At 44.6% G+C, this 26013-nt stretch overlaps 1 protein-coding gene across 1 annotated transcript; it reads left to right on the top strand.

Annotated features, from left to right (window-relative positions):
* Nucleotides 1-24092, top strand: nol10 (nucleolar protein 10). The gene is made up of 21 exons (XM_062523006.1): nucleotides 1-179; nucleotides 522-567; nucleotides 2381-2479; nucleotides 2645-2722; nucleotides 4923-4960; nucleotides 5689-5825; nucleotides 6151-6216; nucleotides 6449-6509; nucleotides 6618-6703; nucleotides 6903-6981; nucleotides 7187-7336; nucleotides 8598-8664; nucleotides 9959-10011; nucleotides 13377-13503; nucleotides 16281-16360; nucleotides 16717-16815; nucleotides 18334-18426; nucleotides 18707-18880; nucleotides 19342-19670; nucleotides 20770-20872; nucleotides 23432-24092. The coding sequence occupies exons 1-21, from the start codon at nucleotides 114-116 to the stop codon at nucleotides 23642-23644; spliced, it is 2244 nt and encodes a 747-aa protein (XP_062378990.1). The 5' UTR covers nucleotides 1-113; the 3' UTR covers nucleotides 23645-24092.
* Nucleotides 24093-26013: the final 1921 nt, after the last annotated feature.

Here is a 26013-nt window from a genome sequence, read left to right as displayed (position 1 = left end):
TTGACTCAACGTGGAAAGCATGAGTGAAGTCACTGTAGTTAACCTACAGTACAATTTCTTACATTAGTTAGATATTACAGTATGGTTTGTGTGTGAATCTGACAAATATAGCCATGCAGGTATCCACCGTAAATGACGTGAAGATTTACAATCTGAGCCATGGAAAATCACTGCCAGAGGTAAGATGCTGTTCAGCAGCTAGCTAACAGTAACACGTTTTAGCCTGACATGTATCTTAATGCATTGTGTTGTAATATATTAGTGTCGTAAAATGTGGGTTAAATTAAGAAAGTTGTAACTGTAGTCATATCTTAAATAAGCGTTGTCATTCAAACCAGAGCTTTTCAAACTTTCAAACTTTCTTCATGACTTTAACTTTAAGCTACGTTAGCTGTTTTGACTAGCTTCCATGTCTTTCGAGTGCCAGCTAATGTTATATTAAGTTACAATGTCAACACACGGCTCATGCTTTACAATGGCTTTGAGCAGAACTAACCATTGTTTATGTTTCCTTGCTGCAGTGGTTGTCAGACCGGAAGAAAAGGGCTTTGCAAAAAAGTGATGTTGGTGAGTTGTATGGACTTGTGTGAAGTTGTATGAGGGTCATTCCACGCCAAATCAACCAGAGCCCACGCACTTGCGTCTCAAAAAAATCTGAAAAAAATACCATGTGTGCCTATGTTACCCAGGAGACACTCTGTAAAATGTTTTTGTGCTAAGATCAACACTTTTCAAGTAACAGCCAGTTTTACAGGGGGAGGGGGGTGTCAAATTTGTTCTACCTCTTTTTTTTGTCAAAGTTCACAAGCTCATTGCTCAAGAACTAGAATCTGTAGGAGGCTCAAATTTTGCAGGCTGGTGCATAAATAGGAATGGTATGCAGTAAAATCACCACGAGTAGTCTGGATGATCCTGCATGGTCATAGCAGTCCCTCAAAGTTGATCAAAATTTTATTGGAGTTCTTGGCTGGGCTCTGTTTAGGCTTACAGAAGACATATTTTTACTCAACATAGGCTCTTGATTTTTTTTCTTTTATTGAGATCAGTCGAAACACTTTCCGAAAAAGCAATGAAGAGAAAAGAAAATCCATCAGGGACTGAACAGCAGACCTCACAAGTTTGAAAAATAATTTTGGATCTCATATTCAGAGCACCCTAACACCTTGTGGGAATATACAAAGATTTTTTTTATATTTTTTTCGTTAATCTGCATTACCTCTTCTTTTTAAAAACACCAATTTGACTTGTCTTATGCGAATCTTTCTTTTTCATTTTCCACCCTAAACATGGACAAAATGCACCATTGAGATCAATATGTTTTGTCCCCACCTTGCAATTTCAGTGATTCAGTGATTTTAGTGGCACCTAGTGGTTACTCTATACAAAACAAATCTCTCAATAGATCTCTATGGTGCATTTTGCCCTTGTTCAGGGTGGGAAATGAAAAAGAAAGATTTGCATAAGACAAGTCAAATTGGTGTTTTTAAAAAGAAGAGGTAATGCAGATTATAGAAAAAAATATAAAAAAAATATTTGTATATTCCCAAAAGGTGTTAGGGTGCTCTGAATATGAGATCCAAATTTATTTTTCAAACTTGTGAGGTCTGCTGTTCAGTCCCTGATGGATTTTCTTTTCTCTTCATTGCTTTTTCGGAGAGTGTTTCTACTTATCTCAATAAGAGAAAAAAAACAAGAGTCTATGTTGAGTAAAAATGTGTCTTCTGAAGGCCTAAACAGAACCCAGCCAAAAACTCCAATAAAATGTTGATCAACTTTGAGGGACTGCTATGACCATGCAGGATCATCCAGACTACTCGTGGTGATTTTACTGCATACTATTCCTATTTATGCACCAGCCTGCAAAATTTGAGCCTCCTACAGATTCTAGTTCTTGAGCAATGGGCTTGTGAACTTTGACAAAAAAAAGAGGCAGAACAAATTTGACACCCCCCTCCCCCTGTAAAACTGGCTGTTACTTGAAAAGTATTGATCTTAGCACAAAAACATTTTACAGAGTGTCTCCTGGGTAACATAGGCACACATGGTATTTTTTTCAGATTTTTTTGAGACGCAAGTGCGTGGGCTCTGGTTGATTTGGCGTGGAATGACCCATGATGGAATCACACGCTTTATCATTGGGATTGGGATTATAACTTTTGTTTCATTACAGTCCCATTCTACAGGTCATTCAATAATGTTACCATGTATTTTTATTTCTTTGTTATCTAGCATCTATAGCCTATTTATGTCAGATCAATGCCTGTCCTAGTACTCATTCTAATCTGTCAGTTGAGTTCTAAGGTATGACCGTACACGTCATGTATGGTCTGTGGCCAATTGCATGTTGCGTTGATTCACTGAACATTGTGTTTTTCCTTAGATATCCAACGTAGGATTGAACTCATACAGGATTTTGAGATGCCTACAGTGTGTACCTCGCTAAAAGTGTCACGGGATGGGCAGTACATTTTGGCTGCAGGTAAGCCTTACAACATAACCATGGCCTGAGAGATTATAAATATATGACATATTAGTCGTGTTTGTTTATTTGTTTCTTTTTAAATCTGAAGCCATTGTTATGTTTTAATGCTGCCTTCATTGAAATAAGTAGTGTAACCTGTCACTTGTTCACGTGATTTTGTAGGCACCTACAAACCCAGGATACGCTGCTATGACACTTATCAGCTATCTTTGAAATTTGAGAGGTGTGTGGATTCTGATGGTAAGTATTGACTTTGAGATACCTCTCATATGCACTATAATGACGACAACAAGGCAATGTAGCTGGTTGTATGGAGTCCCGTCTAATACGTAGTCTACATTTTAACTATTGTTCACTCGTTTTTAGTGTTGTGTCCTGAAACGCATACACATATGTCTGTAAGTTACATGAACAGAATTCCGGACCCCGTCGTAAGCTCAACTCTTATTATAGTCTACATCAGAGGAAACAAGCAAGGACTAAAGGTTAACAGGGGGGGGGAAGGCGTGTGAGGTTGTGTGATAGACCTATATGTTTCATGGTATGAGTTGAAAGCCCTACTTTGCTTCACTTGTTCTTGGTCAACTCACTTGCAGAAATATTTCTGAAACAACGGATGATTCACTTCTGTGCCACACATTTGATTTTTTACCTACATGCAGGCACATGGTCAAACAGGTTTAAAGGGATATTCCGCCATTTTTGGAAATACGCTCATTTTCCACCTTCCCTCAAGCAAAACAATCGATATTTACCTTGTTCCCGTTCATCCAGCCATGCTGTGAGTCTGGCGATACAACTTTTAGCTTCAGCCTAGCATAGATCATTGAATCGGATTAGACCATTAGCTTCTCGCCTGCTAGCTTCATGTTTAAAAGTGACTAAGATTTCTGGTAATTTTCCCATTTAAAACGTGTCTCCTCTCAAGTTAGAAAGTGCATTAAGACCAACTGAAAATGAAACCTGGCGTTTTTCTAGGCTGATTTGACATGGAACTACACTCTCATCTGGCGTAATAATCAAGGCAACTTGCAGCTACTGGCACTACTACTGCTTGTTGTCTATGGGGACTATTTTCAGATGCTGCGTAAGATATCACTGCGCCTATGGTACGTTTGCAAGTTGCCTTGATTATTACGCCAGATGAGAGTGTAGTTCCATGTCAAATCAGCCTAGAAAAACGCCAGGTTTCATTTTCAGTTGGTCTTATTGCACTTTCTAACTTGAGAGGAGACACGTTTTAAATGGGAAAATTACCAGAAATCTTAGTCACTTTTAAACATGAAGCTAGCAGGCGAGAAGCTAATGGTCTAATCCGATTCAATGATCTATGCTAGGCTGAAGCTAAAAGTTGTATCGCCAGACTCACAGAATGGCTGGATGAACGGGAACAAGGTAAATATCGATTGTTTTGCTCGAGGGGAGGTGGAAAATGAGCGTATTTCCAAAAATGGCGGAATATCCCTTTAAGGAGTGCTTGAATTGTTTTGTAGTGGAGCGTTCTATGGGTGGAGCATGCGTTTTTAATATTGCTAGATCACGCAAATTTGACCATGGAAAGCCAAAATGGTGATTGTGACTAAAAGGTTTATTAACTGTGCAGCCCTAATGTTCAGTTCACTGTAATATCTATTGAGCTCCAGCGTCAGTGAAGCTGCTGTAGACTGTCATTATTCAAAACAATCATGTTAAGTGAGAAATGTTGAACTGGCTGTAGAAAAAGGTGCTTCACACCCCACGGGCCCACGCTGATTTGAGCCACATACGCTTATCAACAGGCCTGACTTTATCAGACGTCTGCCTGTAGACTTGGTGTGCATTGGGATTAAGGCTAGACTCTGATGATGCAGAGGTCATGGAAATATCCTGTTTTCCCATGTTGCATGCTCAAACATTTCACTGTGTGTGTTTGTGTGACACTACGGACAAACTTGTTTGTTTAAGACTAGACTGGTCCTTGAAATCCATGAAAGAACAAATGATGTTGTGGCCCTTGACATTTTTGAAAATATGCATAAGTAGGCATGGGTCATTGGAAGTGGTGTTTTTCAATCATTTGTTTTGATAGTCTATTTATGTTCATGTGTCTCCCTGCGTTGGTGTGCCTTTGTTTTATCACTTAATGCTGTCACACGAATGCATGATTACTGTACAATGTATGTAGGCTCTATGCTATAAACTAAGTTACTAACTGTAACGCAGTTGGAAAAAAATGAGGACAACATTTTGAAGCTAGCATTGTTTGAATAATACAGGTAATTTGTTTGAAGTCTTCACAAAGATTCGTTTGGAAAGATGCGAAGATAGATATAGATATTTAATTGGATAGCCGCATTGTATTGGCACGAGCACAGTATTGACCTGATACCTGATTACGGTATCGTGCGACCCTAGTATGAATTATAGTTTTTACAGTGATGCTGTTTATTTTCTTTTTCAGTTGTTACCTTCGACATCCTTTCTGATGACTATTCCAAGGTAAGAAATATGTATATACATATATATATATATATATATATATATATATATATGCAGTCATGGCTGAAATTGTTGGCACCCATGCTAAAGTTGACTAAAAAGAGGAATATAAAATCATCTTTTGAAAATGGAATAATGAATAATGTATCATAAATAAATAAATGTTCTTCCCAAAATACTGGGGTCAAAAATATTGGCACCCCTATGTAACCCTATGGGAATTTAACACATAGGGTTAGCATTGAGGCAGGCAGTTTTTTATTTTTAAAGGCCACTTATTTCATGGAATCAGGATACTATGCATCCTGATAAAGTTCCTTTGACCTTTGGAACTAAAATAGCCCCCCATCATCACACACCCTGCACCATACCTAGAGATTGGCATAGTGTTTTGTTCGGTTTTGTTCAGTTAGCCTATTAGCTGCTTTGATTTGCATTGAGTTCAATGAGCATCAAACAGGCTAATAGGCTAGCTGAACAAAACTCCGCCTGCGGCGTCGGGACTTTATTACCACTTCGAACGTGCATTATTTTCTTATAAACACACGGCGCGTCGCGATGATTATCCCTTACAATCTTACATATATAGATAAATATATAGATAGATATAGATATAGTCCTTATTGTATATGCGGACGTTTATCTGTGTGTTTAGTTGTACTTTTTACCATTTCCCATGCATGTAGTAATTTTCTTATTGTACACTCATGTGTTCCATTTGGGTGCAGCTGGTGTTACTCCATATGGACCGCTACGTTTCCTTTCACTCCCAGCACGGATTCTACTACAAAACTCGAATTCCAAAGTTTGGACGAGACTTCTCCTATCACTACCCCTCCTGTGACCTGTATTTTGTGGGGGCCAGGTAAGGTTCATTGCAAGTGTGTTGCACAATTCAGGCATGAATTGCATACTCATAGCACTGCTTACAACTAGAAAAAAAAATAATGAATGAACTCATTGATGCACGTACTACTCATTTAATGCACTTATTGTGATTTTTTTGTTGTTGTTGTAAATGTATTGTTAGAATTGCTCTTAAAAAACGTAATGTTTTTACCATGTTGTAAGTCGCTTTGGTGAAAAAGCGTCAGCCAAATGTTATGTAGTGTAATGGAAAGGCATGAGGATGAATCGCTTCCTCCTCTGACATGTAATGCAGTGTACATTGTTTTGATCTACTCTTCCAGTTCTGAAGTATACAGACTGAATCTGGAACAAGGCCGTTTCCTCAACTCTCTTGAGACCAGTGCAGCGTGAGTATCCCCCCACTAGGTGGAGCACCAGTACCTGGCCCGCTCATGTTCTGTCTGTGTCTACTTCCTCATGCTCTCTTCTGAAGTTTCCATTTTCATATATAGTTCATATATAGTCCCATCTGTTAGAACAAATGACCTCTAATCATGTCAGAGATATGTTGAACATCTGAGTACTTTTCCACTCTCACCATTTTACCCTCTTGGATGGTTTTTGGTGTCTTGTCTACAGAGAGCACAATGTGTGTGACATCAACCCTGTTCATCACCTGTTTGCAACTGGGACAATAGAGGTAGGTGAAGTTGAAGACTTGCCGTATCTGTAACTGTAACTATGTACTGTAGACCTCTTGATGGTATAGGTGGGCAATGTGAATAGTGTTTATATGTGTGTTTTGCAGGGCAAGGTTGAATGCTGGGATCCGCGTGCCAGGAATTGTGTGAGCATTCTAGACTGTGCCCTGAGCAGTGTGACTGATAGCACAGAGTGAGTGCTCAGACTCGTGGAGTTCTTATTTTTCTGCCATCACCATTACAGATACAGCTGTTTTCAGTATACTTTACTATACTCTCATTACATCCAAAACCTGTGTGTGTGTGTGTGTGTGTGTGTGTGTGTGTGTGTGTGTGTGTGTGTGTGTGTCTGTGTGTGTGTGTCTGTGTCTGTGTGCATGCACTTTTGACAGAGTTGATGGCTTGCCATCAGTTACTGCTCTCAAATTTAATAGTGCCCTCGGGATGGCAGTGGGAACCAGCACTGGTCAGGTGAGTGGATGCTTTATAGACCACATGGCCAAACAGGTGGACTTATTTTTCAATGGACATACAGCTCTGGAAATGAATATATGATGTCATCCTACAGTTGCTGAGTGACATTCATTTTTTCCAGAGCTGTACTTTTGAGTGTTACTTCTCCCCCCCCGAGCTAGTTGTGGTGACCACAGATTAACCTGTTTGGCCCATCTGGCAGGTCCTCCTGTATGACCTGCGCTCGTCACAGCCACTGCTAGTGAAGGACCATTACTACAGCCTTCCCATCCACTCCCTCAACTTCCACGAGCAGCTGGACCTGGTGATCTCTGCTGATTCCAAGATCATCAAGATGTGGCACAAGGACACGGTAAGAGAGGCGCTCTCACACACAGGTGGCTCCTCCCCATGAGGTGAGCTTCATGGATGGGTGAATAAGGCATTGCTGAGACTTGCCTCCCTTTAGCACTAGCAATCCATTTATGGTCGATTTCCGTATGCTTCATGCTCAGGTCATGGAAACGGGTGTAACGTTAAACGGAACTGTACTGCAAGTTAATAACCTAGGTCCTGTCCACATTAAGTTAGGTGAATCTAAGTGCACACAATTATTTCTCCTCCTAGCCATTCCGTTGCAATTAAAACGACTTATTTTGTCACTGAAAATACATTTCAAAAAGATCTCAGAGGAAGATACATTTTAAAACTCTGGGTTTGTGTTGCAGTATGTGTAAGGGAAATGGAGAACTTCATGCATGATGAGGTGTGGTTGCCATCACACTGATAAAATGTAGTGTTCCCGAAACCACCACCAGCAAGCACTTCTGTGGTATTTCAGTGTACAGTAGTGTGGACACTAAACTTTAGATAAAAATGATAATGTGGACATAGATGAGATGATGAGGTTTTGAGGAATGACCATACATGATCTGTTCCTCATTTCTAGTATGGATGCTCAACAATATGTTTAGCAGTAATAGCCCATTTTACCCTATAGGCATATCATAAACACCAACATCTCACCTAATGTTTTCAGTATCTGTACTCTGTTGCCAACTTTTTGAGCATTGCTGTTAGGCAACCACACAACTGGATTCACTGGATGTTCATGAAAATGTGCTTACTGATGCTCAAAAGAAATAAATGGTGTACAGTATCAATGGGAGTGTGCCATCACAACAATACTCAGGAAGATTGGCCAGCAGTATATTGCCTTGTGTATCATCAGCTTAATTATATCAAATATTGTCATTAAAGTTCTAATCTGTGTGATGACATAACATTTATATGATATTAAGATATCCAATATACTGTACAGTACATTTGATGAAGTAGCACATATAGATGTGGCACATATATTGTGTCCTGCTGTGACTGGCATGGCATGACATATCCCAACTCTGCCTCTTGTAAGCTGGGCCGCCCGCATTTACAATGAAGTGTAAATATCCTGAGTGAGGTTGTTTGCTTCTGAATCTGACAATTTATTCAAAACATATGCTATTGGTTGCCTTGCCTTAGTCAAAGGTTACCAGAATCCCATCACATATGTACAGAAATTGCTATTATAAATCATTTAAAAAATGTTTGATGTTCTTTACAAACCTTTTTGGCATACTTTGTTTTTGCAGGGTAAAATATTCTCTACTGTGGAACCTCAGAGCAACATCAATGATGTTTGTATCTACCCAAATTCTGGTGAGTATCAGTCCTGTCAAAGTTTATTTCTCACCAGAATTGTATTGGCCATTCAGTTTGCTGAAGTCCATATTCATATTCCTATTCTCCGGTAGTCCCTGTCACCACATATCTGATATGACCGTTTTTGGACATCTTCAGCACTGACCTTTTACTTGGCAGCTGTATGAGGAGACACAGCGCTCAACATGTTATTGCTTGGAAGAGCTGAAGAAATGCCAGGCCTACATATCATTCTTACATGAAAAACTATTCAGATGCACAATAATGAGATTTCAAAGACTACTGTAATCGCACCTGACACATTTCATTTAAAGGTATTGCTCAACACTGATATTGGTCAGCTTTAACCAAACCCTTCATTAATTGAATCCAACCTGGCTCAACCCTCTTATTGCGTATGATCACACCCTGCTGCTGGCAATTCTTTTGTGCAATACTGTGCATGCTCTGCCATATTTTTGGTGATGCATCGCTGCCAAATTTGGAGCTACTGTGTCATATTAGTGTTAGATTTTTTTTATATATAAATTCTTGACTTTTTTATTTCTGAGAAGTCTATTAAGCTGTCTGCTGTGGAAAATGGATTGTTCACAGCTTACTGAGTTCTAGATTTGTGGCATATTTTAACCTCCCTTGGCTCATGTACCGAAAGCCCTCTGTCTTGGTGATGCAGCCGTCATTATTATCCCGGGTGTAATGCTTCTTGTAAACACTAGATGGCAGAACACTGTCAATACTTTTTACATTTGGGTCAGCTGCTTGTGTGAGAGAAAGATAATTTAGTGGTTGTCCGCTGATGTAACTAAAGTGTTAAACAGGATAAGGGACTGGGACTTAAGCATTCAGTGTTTGAAAGACTAAACTCTTCTGACCTTTGGCTCTTTTATATCTAGTTTGACTGGGAGATGTTAACCTTTAACCTTTAACTGGGCACTCTCACCTGATGGACATTCTTAGTTTGGTTGGAGTGTCAAGAGTATGACGAGGTTCATTGTTTATTTGAGAAATTCAACGGCTGAAGAGAACACTTGATATCCAGTGACAAATGGTGTCTGATATTTCCAGATGCCTTGGCCTGTACACGTACGTGACTAGGTTGGAGATGGTGGTGCATATGGGTTGGGACTGTACAGTTGTTGTTAGATAAGAGTCGGGAAAATGCCTGGAATTCTTGTGAATTGGAAGGATTTCATTTCTTAGGAGTAACCTGTTTTACAGACCTTTGCTTTGTCACTGACACTCACACATTCTATTTTACTGGCATATACTCATATACCCTCTTTGTGTGTAGGTATGCTTTTTACTGCCAATGAAGATCCCAAGATGAACACGTTGTACATACCAGTAAGTATTTAAGTGTCTTTTACTTGTATTAACATTGAACTTGTTTTCCATTGACTATCACCTCCAAAACAAACATGGAAGAGAGCGAGATACAATACTTATCGTCATGCTCAGATGACTACCCACCCAGTCTCCCTCCTTTGGGCTTTTTCCTGTGAAACAGCTGAAGAACCACAAGACCTGATTACTCCCCCTCATGCTGTCCACAGGCATTGGTACCAAGCCCATGCCCTCATCTTAAACGTTCCCTTGCACATGTCACGTTGATGATGGTGTCAGCCAAGCCCCTTGTGCAAAGCCACCATCATTGCTTTCTGGAAGGAATGTGTTGACACAATACAGCAGTGTGTTTGTGGATGGCACTGAGATGTTCATGCGTGACCATGGCAGATACTTATCAGAATATTCAGAGAAATACCCCCTGACTAGACTCATGTGCGGATACCAGTCTGGGAAGTAATCCTGGACCTGGCCTGTAGACCTGTTTGCAATTTGGTGTTGGGGGAATTTCTCATTTGAACTGAGTTAGTGGGTCCCTAGACATGAAAAATCACAGAGGTGCTCGTCTGCCATAGCGCCACGAATTACGTAATGGTCAAATCAAATATGGCCATTATCGGCTAGGATGAAAATCCAACTTTTTTGTTTCTGAATGTATATGCATACATGTAATACATCAATTTAGACTTATGGTATGTGGAATTCATTGTTGGTATTGTTATGACCATATTGGGTGATTTTGACCTTGAAAGGTCATGGTCAAGGTCATTTTCCTCTCTCTGAAAGACATGCAAAGTAACTCAAATGTACAATCTGCCCTTATACTGTGCACTAGACAGAGTTAGAGTTTAGATCGGGCCCAAAAAATCAAGCCCGACCCGACCCGAGCCGTGCACTTTGTGTCCGAACCCGGCCCAGCCCGACACAGTAACTGTAATAACGAGCCCGAGCCCGATTTAAACCTGACAATTTTTATAATACGTGAGCCGCTATAATTGACGTTCTAACTACAAATCTGAGTTGTTTGAACTACAGAAATCTGTATCTTAATTATCCTAATGAATAATGGGTAACACTTTACTTGACGGGTTCATTCATAACACATTCATAACAGCTGTCATGAACTGCACATGAAGCATTCATAACTGATTTATGAAACATGACTCAACATTCATACCAACACTTTCATGAATGTGGAAGAAAAAAACGACGAAAACTTGTCAAAATAAAAGTCCAACAATCTAGTAATCCATATACAGGGTATTATGAATCCTCTCCAGCATTTGTAAACATCTCATGAATATTTTATGAAGTCTACTTCGAATGTCACTTTACTATACGAGTTGTGAAGTATTCATCATACTGGGAAGTGAACTACTGACCATCTGTGGACCTCTGAATGGTTTGACATGACTGTTTTATATATCTATATACAGTCATTGGTGCAGACAATTATGCATTCTTCAGAGGTTACTATCATAAAATAAACAAGCAGACAAACAAAAAACTAAATTCTCCTGGACACTGGATTTCCCCTTTGACTAAAATGTGACATGAGCAGGTTGGCTAAAACAAAAAAGACAGCAATGCTGCTTTGCCATTGTTGGACTTTTATTTTGACAAGTTTTTGACGTTTTGTCTTCCACATTCATGAAAGGGTTGGTATGAATGTTGAGTCATATTTCATGAAACAGTCATGAATGCTTCATGTGCAGTTCATGACAGCTGTTATGAATGTGTTATGAACGAACCCGTCAAGTAAAGTGTTACCGAATAATGCAACAAGGACCAAGCATGTAAACTACGTTGTTTGTTTATTCTAGGCTACACAATGTACCGTATACAGCAGAGCAGTGTGATGCGTGCGAGAGTGGAGGAGACGCTGCACATGACACGTGTTGCATTTTGTAACTTGTGCAACTTTGTACACATCTTGTTACGGATGCAATATGAGTATGCAATATGAGTCTTGAATTGGAATTTGCTAGGATCTCAAAACTGGATTATAATTATAAATATATAATTATTTGTGCCTTGCCATAGAGAAACACATAATAGCGTTGGATTATGAACATACTATGCCACAAAAGCACATAAAACAATTAAGTTATTATTTTGCTGTCACTTCCTCTGTTGTATAACCTAGAAGGATGTATCGATGGATAGCTCTGTGTCTCCTCTTTCATCTGATATGCGTGCCATATCTGTGCGATCACGGTTTGCGAGTAATTCAGAGTAATGGGTGCGCGGGTGACTCTAACTATGATACAAATGTTCATACTTTGTACAGACAAGTGCCTAGTCTCGTTGGGAAACAAAGAAACAAAACGTCCAGAAACAAAAAAGTTGGATTTTCATCATAGCCGATGATGGCCTTTTTTGATTTGACCATAAGCCTACTAGCCTGACTCTCGCCAGACCCTTGTAGTTCCGCCATGCTCCACCAGAGGCGTTTCGCTGAGCTCCACACAAGGGTCTGGAAGCGAGGGCAATCCAAACCCCTGTGCCAGTGATCAAAAAATGAGCAGCCAATCAGGAGCGCCGAAGCGAGTGTTTGATTCAAATAACAATGGCAGCACGCAGCGAGGAGTCTTGTGCTGACATTGATTCTGCTATTTCAACCGTTTTGTCGAATCTATCGAGTATTCATTCTTTCAGAGAATAGTTTTGAAGACATTTATTGGTGGCAAGGATGTTTTTACTCTTCTTCCGACCGGGTTTGGCAAGAACTTGAAGAAGCCTAGCACGTCATTCAAGATAACAGGCAAGTGGTTTATCAAATCACATGCGAGGATGTTTTACAAGGACCCGCCTTCAGAAATACATCTCCTATCGAGAAGTCCCAGATCCTTGTGTGAAGCAGACAGCGAACTACAGGATCTGGCGAAAGTCAGGTTATAAGCCTACATCATTCGTGGCACTATGGCGGACGAGCACCTCTGTGATTTTTCATGTCTAGGGACCTACTAACTCAGTTCAAATGAGAAATTCCCCCAACACCAAATTGTGAACGGGTCTACAGGCCAGGTACTGGATTTAAGGTTAGAAATGGTGTGTTAAGTTCTCAACAGTGCAAGGTTAATAAGGACATGTAGTATTTGTTTCCCTTCTCCTCGTGTCCTTTTTCAGTCACTTGTATAAGCCTGGCTAAACACTGGAATGAAATGTAATATTTCACAGTCTACCAAAAACACTGAAATGTACTCAACAAATATGTCATCCCTGGAGATAAGTGTTGGCCTGCTACCATGTGGAGGTCCTTCATGCTGATGCTTGTTGGTGTGGGGAGACCTGTGTGGATGTAGGGGCCCAGTTCCCTGTCTGCTCTGCCCACTGGTCACTCACGGCTGTCCTCTGTGCCACAGGCTCTTGGCCCTGCTCCGCGCTGGTGCTCCTTCCTGGACAACCTGACCGAGGAGCTGGAGGAGAACCCGGAGACCACTGTCTACGACGACTACAAGTTCGTCACCCAGAAAGACCTGGAAAACCTGGGTACATTTGTATTATTTATTTATTTGATTTCTCTGAATCCATTTGTGTGGTCCTTCAGATTATGTGGAAATGGAGAAATACAGCTGGTCCTCATTGGCCCACAGAGAGTGTCTTATAAGAGCGTGCCTCACTTTGAGATGGAGTCCATTGCACTGCCTAGGGCAGTGTTCTGTGTGCCTGTTTCTCTACAGAGAGGTAAGAGGTTTCGCATAGCTGATTCTCCCAGGCATCTCCTGATGAATGGGTTACATTAGCCTCCACCAGACATTAGGTTACACCATCAGCAGAGGCTGAAATTTATGATGGCCTAGTCCCCTAATACCCCCTTTTGTGGCCCACCGTGTGTAGTGGTGCCAGGTGCAGGAAAGAAATCCTGCTGGTTTAGGCGGCCTGCTGAAACTCAGCCCCGCACCGCCAGCAGCAAAACGCTGATAGCATCTGCAGGCGGGAGGAAAGAGACACCTCCACAGCAGCCAGACGAGATGAGACCAGGGAGGGAGGAAGGAAGGTGGGAAGCGTGGAGGAGATGGCGCAAGGCAGTAGTGCAGCCATCAGCAGAAAGGAGATGAGCTCCAATGACAGGCGCATAGCATGGGAATGGGGGTGAGGGTTTGGGCTGGGGGGGCGGCGTGGGGGGGGGGGCAGCTGGGCCTGGAGGGAAGCCCCGCCACAGCTGTGGAATGCTGGGATTGTATAACAGTAGGCGGAGGGGGAGGAGGGATGTCTGTCTTTTTTTTTTCCTCCCTCTTTGATCACACCAGCTTTAGGCACGCACACACACTCACCCGGTTTCCCTTTTCTCTCTCTCACGCACAGACTCACAGGCACAGCTATATCCATACATACACACTCTTCGCCGGGCCTGGCTCTCATACTGACACACGAGCCCTTCACGGGGTCAAAGCCTCGGCGCTTTCTCGCGCTTCACTGAGGGAGCGCTCTCCTCCGTCAGCCCGCTGGCCTCCCCTGACCTCTCGCTCAGTAAGTTATTGCAAGGGAAGCCTTAGTTAAACAGGACACTCGCCGTGACGTCATGAGGGTTCACTTGTTCGATATTCCTCTCTTTTGTTTAGTCTTGCGGCGCTCCTCAGGTTCTCATGAAAATAGTTTAATTTCCGGATAAAGGAAGCCCAGATGACCGTCTCGGGTGTAGTGTTTATGGCCCTGGTCAAAGTGTTTATTGGCTTTGCTTTTTCCCCCCTTTTTTTTCGTTTCTACAAACGTTCTCGAGAGAGGTAGTTATGTCACAGCGTGAGTGAGCGGTCCAGAGTTTTCGTTGGACTTGCTTTTCGTCACACACAGGATGAGAGAACGCCTTGTTGCGCCGCAGGAAAAACCTGGTGGCAAACCAAGCAACACTGTCGGGTTGGCGTCCCATGAAAAGCGAGAGCTTCTAGTGCTTTAGGCAGAGTGTGTGGGTTTTGGTCAGCCATTGTTCACTCCAAGTCTTAGAGGGAGACCATTTTGAGTCCACGCAAACCAAACCGTTTTCAGCCCTGCAGTCGCCGGGTGGCGGGCAGACGTCAGCAGACGGTATGCAGTCTTTTTGTTCCCACGGACTTTACCTGGATAAAGGCCGATTTTTCCGTGGCTGATTCTGCTGTGCCTCGTTTGAGCTCTGGCGGCTCCGAGGGGCCCGGCCCTGCCTCCCAACCTGTGCATCAGGCCTCAGATGTGGGCGGTGAGTCACGGTCCAGGTATCCTGGTGCGTGAGAGGCCTTGAGCGGAGACCTGCATGCCTGCGCTCCCATCGCTTTTTTTTTTTTTTTTTTCATTTCGCCCCGGAGGCAGCAGGAGCGATCTCCGCCGCCCCCCACCCGCCGACTTTGAAGCGTCCCCTCACATGCTTCGCAGACAGCAGCGATGCATCCTGGGCGTCCTGCGCCGGAGCCTCCTCCGTTTGGCACACTGCTAATTAGCGGGCCACCCAGGACCTTTCCCACACGCATCAGGCGCGCTGCCAGACGCCTTTACGTAAGGGCCTTGTAAATCTTGAGGCCCCCGTTGCAGGAAGTCACCCTTGGGGAGTGGTGGTTTCTCAGGCTCATTTCTTCACTCCCTCTCTCTCTCTTCCCCTCTCTCATTCACTCTCTCTCACACATACACACACACACACACACACACACACACACACACACACACACACACGCACGCACACTCTCCCCCAATGGATCATCTGACCTCTCCAGCACAACGGGTGTGAGGCCAGCTGAAAAAAAAAAGAAAGTTGTGTGTGGCTCTCCAAAGAACCACATCCATGGCTTAGAGTCAGAGTTTTGTTCCACACACATAAAGTTAGGGTTGACCTAACTTGTTAAGAGGGATTTGGTGCTTTTTTAATTACAGGCGTCCTGCAAAAGGCATTACTCTCCTGCCTGAGCCAGTGAAAGAGCACAGTGACTTACGGCCTCGCATTTCAATTAGCAGTTGTTGAGTCGTTCCACTGTACATGCATATGTAGGGCGCTTGCACAGCTCATGGCCTTGTGCTGTACTGGGCTTTCTACTGTGCTTCCTCAATGCTTCTTTGCACTCAACTTGGGTTCTCACCTGATCAACCTATCCATGTCAGGACCCATTCATTTCAATCCAACAGAATCCTGTAAATTGTCGTACATTTGCTCAATATGCTGGAAATGTCATTGGTAGTTGTGGTATCTCTGTCTGTGTGTGTGTGTGTGGTTCAGATGACTGTCCTCTGATAAACCCTGTAGGTCTGTGTGTGTGTGTGTGTGTGCGCGTGTGGCGCAGCTAACTGTCCTCTGATAAACCCTGTAGGTCTCACCCATCTGATTGGCACACCCCTCTTGCGAGCCTACATGCATGGCTTCTTCATGGACATCCGCCTGTACCATAAGGTATGTGAAGGTGTGCCTGTGCCTGTCTGTAAGGGTGTCTGGAATGCCAAACATTTAATGGACCAATGGTATCTTCACTGGTATGCAGCATCACTGGATTGTTTTGCATACGGTGAATTGAACTGCAATGTCAGTGTGGAGCAGCTGCATAGTTGCAGAGTTGTTGATATTAATGTGTGGGAAATGTCTGTCTTTTTTCCTACCTGACATGCCCTGCGAGTCACACAGTGAAAACGGTGTTTTCAAAGTGTCAAACATGCTGATACATAATCACTGATTGCTAGTTACAACATGCTCTCATATCATATGCTCTGTAGAAAACGGCCTGAAAGAATCCTGTTATGCTTTTCCATCAGGTGAAGACAATGGTCAATCCATTTGCCTATGATGAGTACCGCAAGGACAAGATCCGCCAGAAGATTGATGAATCAAGAGCCCAGCGAGTGCAGCTCAAGGTGTGCTCCTCTGCTGGGGATTTTCAAAACTTTCTCCTTTCATGCCGTGTGCTCCTTATGTTATGTTTGTTTATGTACTTAGCCCAAGGCCTGCATCAGTGACGCTTGAATTCATTCCGACTTTGGGGTTGCTGAGGTAGCGTTGGCGGGCAGTGGAGGTCGGGTGGGGCCACACATAAAGACATCGGCAGAGCTCCGAACTGACACGCATTCAGCGTGTGACACGCACTCTGTTTACACTCGGTTTACACACGCTCTCACGCCATACATCCATTTTCCCACACAAAGCAAAATCTGATCTTAGGCTGAGACTCGTTTGTTCCTTTTCAAACTCCCCGACGGTAGATGAGAAAGCGCCACTGTAGGCTAACCCTATTCGTGGTATAGACATCCAAATTTGAGACACAAGAAGAGTAACAAGGAGACACCCACGGGAGAAACCTTTACTGTCAAGAGAATCGCCAAGACTAGGTATTGTCATATTTTGGTGGGTCCCATTTAGAAGTGGCCTCTTCATTTGCGCTTTCTGTGATTCACACAGCTGCGTGAAATGTATTACAACTTATCGACACGCGGTGGCAGTTTGAGTCTGCTGTAGCATTGCCGGTGTTGCGTGCCTTCTGTTTTTTACTGGTTTCTTTGCCCGTGTTGGCGTTACTCACTTCAGCTACATGTCAGACATTCACAAACAAGTTTGGTGTTTAGTTAGTAGCGAGCTAGCTCTCTGTTTTGTTTGAACGTCAACAGAAGTAATCACTTAGACCACCTTTAACTTTTGTTTGCTTTTTAAGGTCTTACTTTCACATCATTCAAAGTAAATAGGCTGGAATAGGCTGCATCCCGATAAAGTTCCCTTGGCCTTTGGAATTAGAATAGCCCCACATCATCAAATACCCTTCACCTTACCTAGAGATTGGTATGGTGTTTTTTTTTCCAGTTAGTCTATTAGCTAGTTTGATTTGCATTGAGCTCGATGAGCCAATCTCTTGGCTTTTTTAATTCCAAAGGCCAAAGGAACTTTGTCAGGATGCATAGTATCCCAGATCCATGAAATAAGTGGCATTTAAAGATAAAATCTGCCTGCCTCCAAAAGAAGATTTTATATTCCTCTTTTTAGTCAACTTTAGCATGGGTTCAAATACTTGCCCCGATGTATATGTTATTTAATAAACAATATCATTTAATAAATGAATAGCACTGTCTTAAATGACATATAGGCTTAGTGGGTGAATATCACACGGCAGGAAAACCAGAGGGTGCTGCAGGAACAACAGGGGTGCAGCACTCTGAGCTCCCTCACTTCCTGCGGGCCCGGCCTGCATGTCTAGTATTGGCAGAACATCCAGCGGTTTTGGCTATAACTGATCTGAATTTGAGTGAAATGGCGGGGAGATACCTGATACCTGGCCTCTTTACCTCTGGCTGCTGGAGCCAGGTGGGCTCATGAGCGGCTGGTGGGAGGTGTGGCAGGAGCAGTGATGCGCTTTCTCACCGGACTCTTGTGTGTCTCTGAGACAGAAGCTGCCCAAGGTGAACAAGGAGCTGGCCTTGAAGCTCATGGACGAGGGAGAGGACGAGGCCCTGCTCAAGTCCAGGAAGAAGAAGGCCAAGGTGGGACAATGATGCATGAGGACACACAGACATTTATAAAGATAGTATAATAGTTATAGTTTTAGTTGAGAAAACACATTGTTTCCTTTCATTTTAAGAGCATATTTACAGTGTGTAGCTGTTTAGTGTAATGCTAAAGGGCTTCAAGCCCAAAGCTCTTTGAAGAGGAAATGCCACACACTGAGGTACAGGCTTTGACCCATGATGTCAGACAGGGTGATGGGTCCTCTGTAATCTACGTTCACCTTTGTCTTCTGACCCGATTATTTGTTATCCCCAGGGCTCCACCAGCCTCCTCAGTGACGACCGCTTCAAGGTGATGTTCGAGAACCCCGACTACCAGGTGGACGAGGAGAGCGAGGAGTACCGCCTGCTCAACCCGCTCGTCTCCAAGGTCAGCCAGAAGAGGAAGAAGAAGCTGAAGATGCTGGCCGAGATGGAGGCTGAGGAAGAGGTGAGGCGGAGCTTCTCTACAGTCATTTCATGTCATATAAGCTGCATTGTGTAGAAGCCGCAGGACATTGTTTTATGCAAGTTAAAAGAAACAAAACCATATTAACACCATATTAACTGCCCCCCTGTATTAACCTCATAGGGGAAGAAATTTTGCAAAATCAATGTATAAGCCGCGGCTAATAGTCGGGAAATTATGGGTACTGAGGCTAATGGCTAAGGCACAGACATTCCTATAAAATAGATCAGTCCTCTGGAATATTTTTTACGCCACACTAATAGAGCGCTTCAGTTGTGCACCCGATGTAGCCTGCCTGTTAAACAGTCAAGGTGCCCATTCTATAGCCAGAGGAGATCTCAACACCGTGCAGTTTCTCTTAGTTGGGTGAGCTGGTGATTCTGTGCTGGTGCTGGCAGATGTGAATACAGTGAGTGGAATCTGGTGTGTTTCCCCAACCACAGAGGAAGGCCCAGCAGGAGGAGGAAGAGGAGCCGGAGGGCCGCGGCAGCTCCGACGAGGACTCCTCGGACGACGACGACAAGAGCTGGGTGGCCGAGGTGCGCGAGCAGCGTCGCCTCCTGCACTTCGAGAGGCGCCAGCAGCAGGAGCAGCAGAGGGACGGCCGGCGACAGGACCGAGACGCTGACCTCCGGTCGGGCGCCACGGCTGGCCAGCAGGGCCCGTCCCAGAGGCAGGGCCAGCCACAGAGCCAGCCGCGCTTCTACCAGATCAAAGCCGGAGAAGAGTTCCGCAGCTTCAGCGACGTGGCGCGCAAGCAGAAGCTCCAAAAGTGAGTAGTGGCCCTCAGTGGATGGCCTGTCTGGATAAACCGGACATGTGGAGGCCAGTGTGGTTCCCACAGAGGATTGGATGAAAGAAGTTGTGGGAGAGTACAGTCTCTGGTAGGAGGACCAGACAATAGCCTGGCTTTATGACCTGGCTCGTATCAGCTTCCCCTATACTGAATTCTGAGTTGGCCGTTTCCAAATGATTTGCCTGAGCGAGATAAGCGGCAGGACCCAGCCAGTAGCCTACAGCAGCATACCATTTCCCCTGATAACCCTTTAATCAGTCTCCTAATGCCGCTCTGCCCCTGTGCCAAAGATTATGGGGCAATTTGAGAGGCATTTTGGCTGGCAGTGTCCCCACCCCTCTACTGCTCCCTCAGTAGTTTAGCAGGGTCATTGATTAAAGATTATACCCTAATGACCAGCGTGCTCTGCCAGACCGTCAATTTCCTCTGCGTTCCCTTTGGCCTAGTGCCTGTGCCTGTCCATCTGGCCCTCTTTGTTGGACTCTGGAATGCCAGAGTGGCAGGGGCTTGTGAAACATCCTATTGGTTAATTGACAGGTGACACATGCTGGAGCCAGGAAGGGGAGGAGGCCCACTGGAAGAGGCCCAAATATAGATGAGAGCCTGTTGTAGGGGTTGCCCCTGTTGTGTAACAGTCACCCCACCCCACCCCACCCCACCCCACACGCCACACAGAGGGCTGGTCTTGAGTTGTCCATGAGAGAGGGGGGTGAGGGTCACAAGCATGGAGAGACACTGCCTGCTGTGCTGATCTGTCTCTGCGATGGGCCAGGGGTTGCTCAGGGTTTAAAGTCTGGAATGTTCCGTGTTGGATTGGCCTTGCACCACTCTGTGAAAACTATCAGAGACAGATAGCTGAGGCTCCGAACCATCTCTTTCTCTCCGCCACCCTTTGACTCTGACCTGTGCACTTCCAAGTGGCTGGGTGAGACGGCGGCGTGACTTATTAAAGCTTGTGTGGGATTGTTAGAACAAGGAGGTGTAATGCTTCCAGCAATAATGGAAATGTTTGTTTAAAGAGGGGTTTTCCCATTACTTCCAATTATATCTGTGCGTGTGTGCGTGTTTGTATCAGGGCCACCCTGGAGGAGCGTCTGAGGTTGGATGAGAGCTCGGGCATGTCCAACCTGGCTGACTCGGCGGTCGGCAGCAAGCAGCTCACGTTCACACTTAAAAAGGTAAGTGGTGCAGTCCCCCAGCCGAGTGGCATTATATCACTGATCACTGAGCGGATGCATTTGCACACAGTGTTCACGCGACATGATGATACATGTTACAATCCTTTGACACCTATGTATGTCTGTGTCTCCATATTTGATAGTTGTAGATGTCTGTCACAGATAGGCCAATAGCAGATAGAGTTTCCACCAAGAGTTAGTCAGCAAAGGTGATCACAGCCAGCAAGATGATTAATAATTCATGAAGAGGACTGCTGTTGTGCAGTATTGTCATGACGAGAAGCCTTCAGGGGAAGTCAGCGATGCGGTTCGCAATAGCTTGCTAAAAACGCACATCAGCTATATTAACCATGAGTAAAGAAAACAACAGAATAATTCTTAATCACAGTGTAGTACAATATATCTGGAGGATAATGACATTCTGTCCTGGAAATGTAAACGAGTCCTTTGTAAGTTAATTGTGAAATATTGGCCTCCGATCTACTTATGGCACTCTCTTTACATCAGTTTTAGTTTCATGTTCAATGTTTAGCTTCTGCTTCAGGGTAGACGCGAGTGCAAGTTCCCAGAAATGTTGGCTTGAGGTTGCCGTAGTCATTACTACATGGTTGCGAGCTGATCAGGGGGTTACCAGAAGTCGTATTTTAGGCTGTAGCCAGCTGTGCAAATGAGCCTGTCATCAGCCAAAGACATAGTGGTAGGCCACGCAGAGGGAGTTTATCATAGCAACATGACAGAATGTAGCAGGCCACCGTGGTGCACACCACCAAAAGCGAGGTCACAGCACCAAAGCTAGGTCACGGCCATTAAAGTTATATTCAGCTTAGTTGCTGTATATCATTTCTAAACGCTCTTGCTGAGATTGCGGAGAGAAGAGTGCGGTTTGTCCCCTACAAACACACACACGGACGCACACACACACACACGCCGCACATACACCCCCTCTGGCCACATGTTGACCCTCGTCTCTGTCCATCCTTTTCCTCTTGCTGTCATCCTCTAGTGGCCGCCTCCTTTCCTCTCCTCCCTCTCCTCCCTCTCTCATGGGAGTGTGCAGATGGCCTGAGCACTGAGTGGGTGAAAGAGGTCACGCTGGGTCGAGTGTGGGAAAGCAGGAGCTCACACTCCTCTCTTTCTATCTCTCTCTCTCTCTCTCTTTCTCTTTCTCTCCCTCTGTCTATCTTTCTCTCTCTTTCTCTCCCTCTGTCTATCTCTCTCTCTTTCTCTCCCTCTGTCTATCTCTCACTCTCACTCTTTGCATCCAATAGTTTGGGATTCTGCTGACCCTCTATTTGTTGACCAAGAATGCTGCTGGTCTGCAGCATTCTTTTCTCTCTCCCCCTCTGTTCTCTCCTCTGTCACTCGTTTATCTCTCCCTCTCTCCCCCTCTCTCTCCCCCCTATTCTGGCACACTGTGCGCTCTCGGTCCTGAGCTGAGCCTGGGGAAGGAGGCCCACTGGCGAATTGTGCGTCTGGCTGCCTTTTTCTCGCTGAACTAGCCGGGAATGTCACCGAAAATGTCATGTTTGCGTTAATCCCGATGATCCCTTTGGTAATCCCCCACGCATCCTTGGCCCGGCTCTCCATGGCGTTTGAGGCCAAACGGAGGCTGAGGTCAGTGCCACAGACAAGTGGCTCTCCTCTCCTCTGCCTGGGAGGTCCACGACGGCTCTGCAGGGTGACAGTGTTCCCCAACTCCTGGCTCCACACAGAGCAGTTAAATGGGGAGGGCAATTATGGGTGCAAGAATAGAAGCCACCAGATCGACTTTTGAGGACCACCCCGTCTCCGGGATGTTCAGGCACGTTATGTTTGGATTACTTCTGGTCTGGATGGTATTCTATAACATGTGTACAGACACACACACACACACACACACACACACACACACACACACACACACACACACACACATACACACAGTCTGACAGTATGAGTGCTGACTGGAGGAAGCATGGGTGGTGTATCTCACCCACCACTATGTGACATAAGTGTTCTTGCTACAAAGACGGTGTGATGTTGAAAGCCTTTCCAGCTCTGTCGCTAGGATCGGTGTGGCATTTCCCAGTCTCATAGCTTTTCTTGATGGCCATGACTAAGTGACACTTTGTAACAAAATCATAAGCAGTCGTCAGGAGACAACTCTTCCAACTTCGTGCAGTAGTGCAGTGCAAGCAACAATCAGTTCTAGGTAATGCACCCATCATTTGACAAAGCACTCATCATTTTTTCTGTTCTTTTGTTTCTGCTAATATTTAGGCTACATTCACACTTCCGTTTTCATTCCGACATCTGAAGCGAGGATCACGTGACCATTTACACAAATCACATCACATGACCATTGACACAGTTGTCAGACCTAGATGTCCCATGGTTGTTCTCAGACGTGTAGCGCAGTGCATGTCTTTGTCCACTAGACCAGGAACGAGGACAGACCTGTAGAAAACATCCATGCAAAACTAGTGTTTTATATTTGCTTATATATGATTAAATGATTACAACTCTCTCTCTCTCTCTCTCCCGGTCTCTCTCTCTCTCTCTCCTTCCTCCCTCCCTCAGTCTGACAAGCAGCGCTCCCTGCAGCAGGCGGAGAGGGACCACCACGAGGAGAGGAGGAAAGTGCGGCGATCAGCAGGACACCTGCAGACAGGAGGCCGAGGCTGGGGTGGCGGTAGAGGCCGAGGAGGAGGAGGAGGAAGAGGCAGAGGAGGAGGCAGAGGAGGAGGCAGAGGGCGCGGTGAAGGCCGCGGTGGAGGCAGAGGGCGCTTCTGATTTCCCTCACTGGCCACTGGGAAGCTCACCAGTGGAGGACTGCTTTTACAAGGGGAAACCTGGTGGAGTGCAGGCGAATGGTCATCTTCACATGACCAAAAGACTGTTTCATAGAGTTCTTTTTTACAAATCATGAGGAGAACATCAGAAGTGACACTTCAGAGAGTGGAACTGCCAAAACTTCACCCATTGTCTTCCAATAGTAGTAGTCTTAATGTTATTACACAAGTGTGTCTGTGTGTCTGTGTGTGTCTCTGTGTTTTAGAGAGAGAGAGAGAGAAAATGGTGAAGTACACAGAGTGTAACCCACTACTCAGGTTGTGTCCTCAGAAGTGTATTTGTCCGTGAAGCAGCCTTCAGCTTGTGCTTTTCCTCCCCGGTGTCCTTCAGGGCAGACTAAACAGGGGATTGTGTACTATATTGGAATATAAGCATTTTTAATCAAAAATGGTGCTCCCTCATTCTTTGGGTGTATATGTCTAGAACTGTGGCTGGGAAAGAGATGGCCTTTAGGTGTAAGCCAGAACTGGCAGAGTTCACGACTCGGTGCTAAAGAGTGGGACTAGCTATGATTGCAGTGAGGTGGGGGGCGGGCAGGGGGGCAGAAACACATCTGTGTGCCTGAATGCATAGTTGTGTGCTCCCAGTCCTACACATTATGTTTCAAATGAAGTGAAATACAACAAAAATACAAAACTTTATTCGTAGCCAATAGTAACCCATGGTTTGCATAAACAGGTGCAAGGTCAGTGATTTTTAAGCATGGCACAGTTTCATGGGGCGGGCAGGAGCTGAAAAAGAAGACTGAAAAACTCCCCTGTACATGTCCACCTGCAGGATGCTGCGGGCAGGAATACGACAGAACTCGAAAGATGAGGGTGGGAGCGGGACTAAATGCTACTTGTGTAACAGGGGCTGGGCTGGGCTGGAAAATCCATTTCATGCAAGCCTCTACCTTGAAGACATTTTAGCTCCTTTCTCCATGCTTGTACCCATAAGATACAATTTCAGCAGTTCAGGGGGAAACATGGTAAAAACAAGTTTTCTCACTCATGACTGTGTGGGAGAGGAATTTTTCTTGACAAACAACAGTTTTGTTCATGTTGCACAGTTACCCGCCATCAGACATGTCAGCCCACCCACCCAACCCCCAACCCCCCCACCCCCCGACCTCCAGAGCAGCGTGGAAATGGAGAGCGAAGGCAAATGAGGCCCAAATTCTTGGAATGAGTCGTCGTCTCCCCTCACCCTCCTCCTCTCTCCCAGCAGCCCCTGGCTGCAGAGGCCCCGTTGTCCTCTCAGACAGAGCTGTGCTCTTCTGACACCATAGTGCACTGCAGCACATCCTGCCCCCCCTGCCCAGGCCTCCCTGACACCTTTAAGGCAATGACACATTTACTTAGCAGAGCAGGCAGCCTCGTCCATTCAACTCATTGTCAGTCCTAAGCTACCTTCTGGGGGGATTTCTTCTTTTGTTCTTTATAAACTGGGGGGTTCCTCAGGGTAGATCTTTATCATGGCAGTGTAGAGAAGTTAAGGCAAGAGTTCTAGTCTAGAGACTAGCAGCTCAATAGGCTGCAGTAGATCACTGCACTTTAAAGAACTACCAAAATATCAACATTCCATAGCTTCATAGATTATCGGTTTTATCTTAAGCATGATCTCAAACTATTTGGAACCGTTTGCAGAAGTTAACATTTATAACATAACATCTTTCATGTTTCTCAACTTTGGTGATGAAAAGATACAAGGGCTAGTGACAAGTACAACAAACCAGTAGTGACTGTTTATGTGGAGGCTGAGCTTTTTATAGTCTAGCCTAAACCAGAGTGATAAACAGACCAGTGAAAATGTCAGCACCAAACTGATGTTCCAGGAATTTAAGGGAAGTCTACCAAAGTGATCATGGATTATAATTTGATCTCTTTAAATTGAGTTATGGGACTACATAAAGAGTGGTGTCCATTTTTAAATCTTAAACAAATGAAAATAGGTAAGAAAGAAGAACCAACTTGAAGAGCGGAATCCATTTTGCAACTGACTTGTGTCAAGATATGAGATTATGGGGGGGCGCTGTGGCGCAGCAGGCTACAGCGCTCGTACCATTTACGGGTCCGAGTGCCCACGGGGACCCAGGTTCGAATCCGGCCTGCGGTCATGTCCCGATCCCACCCCATCTCTCTCTCCCACTTGCTTCCTGTCTACCACTTCACTGTCCTGTACTAATAAAGGCAAAAAGCCAAAAAATATACTTTAAAAAAAAAAAAAAAGATATGAGATTATGAACTATGGGATATGGCCCAACAAAACAACTAGTTGGGTTATTGAAATGAAATGGTTGTCAAGTCTTCATAAATGACACCGCTCAC

The sequence above is a fragment of the Sardina pilchardus genome, chromosome 20, assembly GCF_963854185.1.
Source record: "Sardina pilchardus chromosome 20, fSarPil1.1, whole genome shotgun sequence".
In the NCBI taxonomy this organism is placed as follows: Eukaryota; Metazoa; Chordata; class Actinopteri; order Clupeiformes; family Clupeidae; genus Sardina; species Sardina pilchardus.
This window is presented reverse-complemented; position numbering and strand designations above follow the sequence as displayed.

Bases quoted from the DNA above. Each gene is read 5' to 3' on its own strand.
- nol10 (XM_062523006.1), top strand. From the start codon at position 114: ATGCAGGTATCCACCGTAAATGACGTGAAGATTTACAATCTGAGCCAT. The intron at 13,504-16,280 runs GTACATTTGTAT...TAAACCCTGTAG, and splicing joins GAAAGACCTGGAAAACCTGG to GTCTCACCCATCTGATTGGC. The intron at 18,881-19,341 runs GTGAGGCGGAGC...CCCCAACCACAG, and splicing joins AGATGGAGGCTGAGGAAGAG to AGGAAGGCCCAGCAGGAGGA.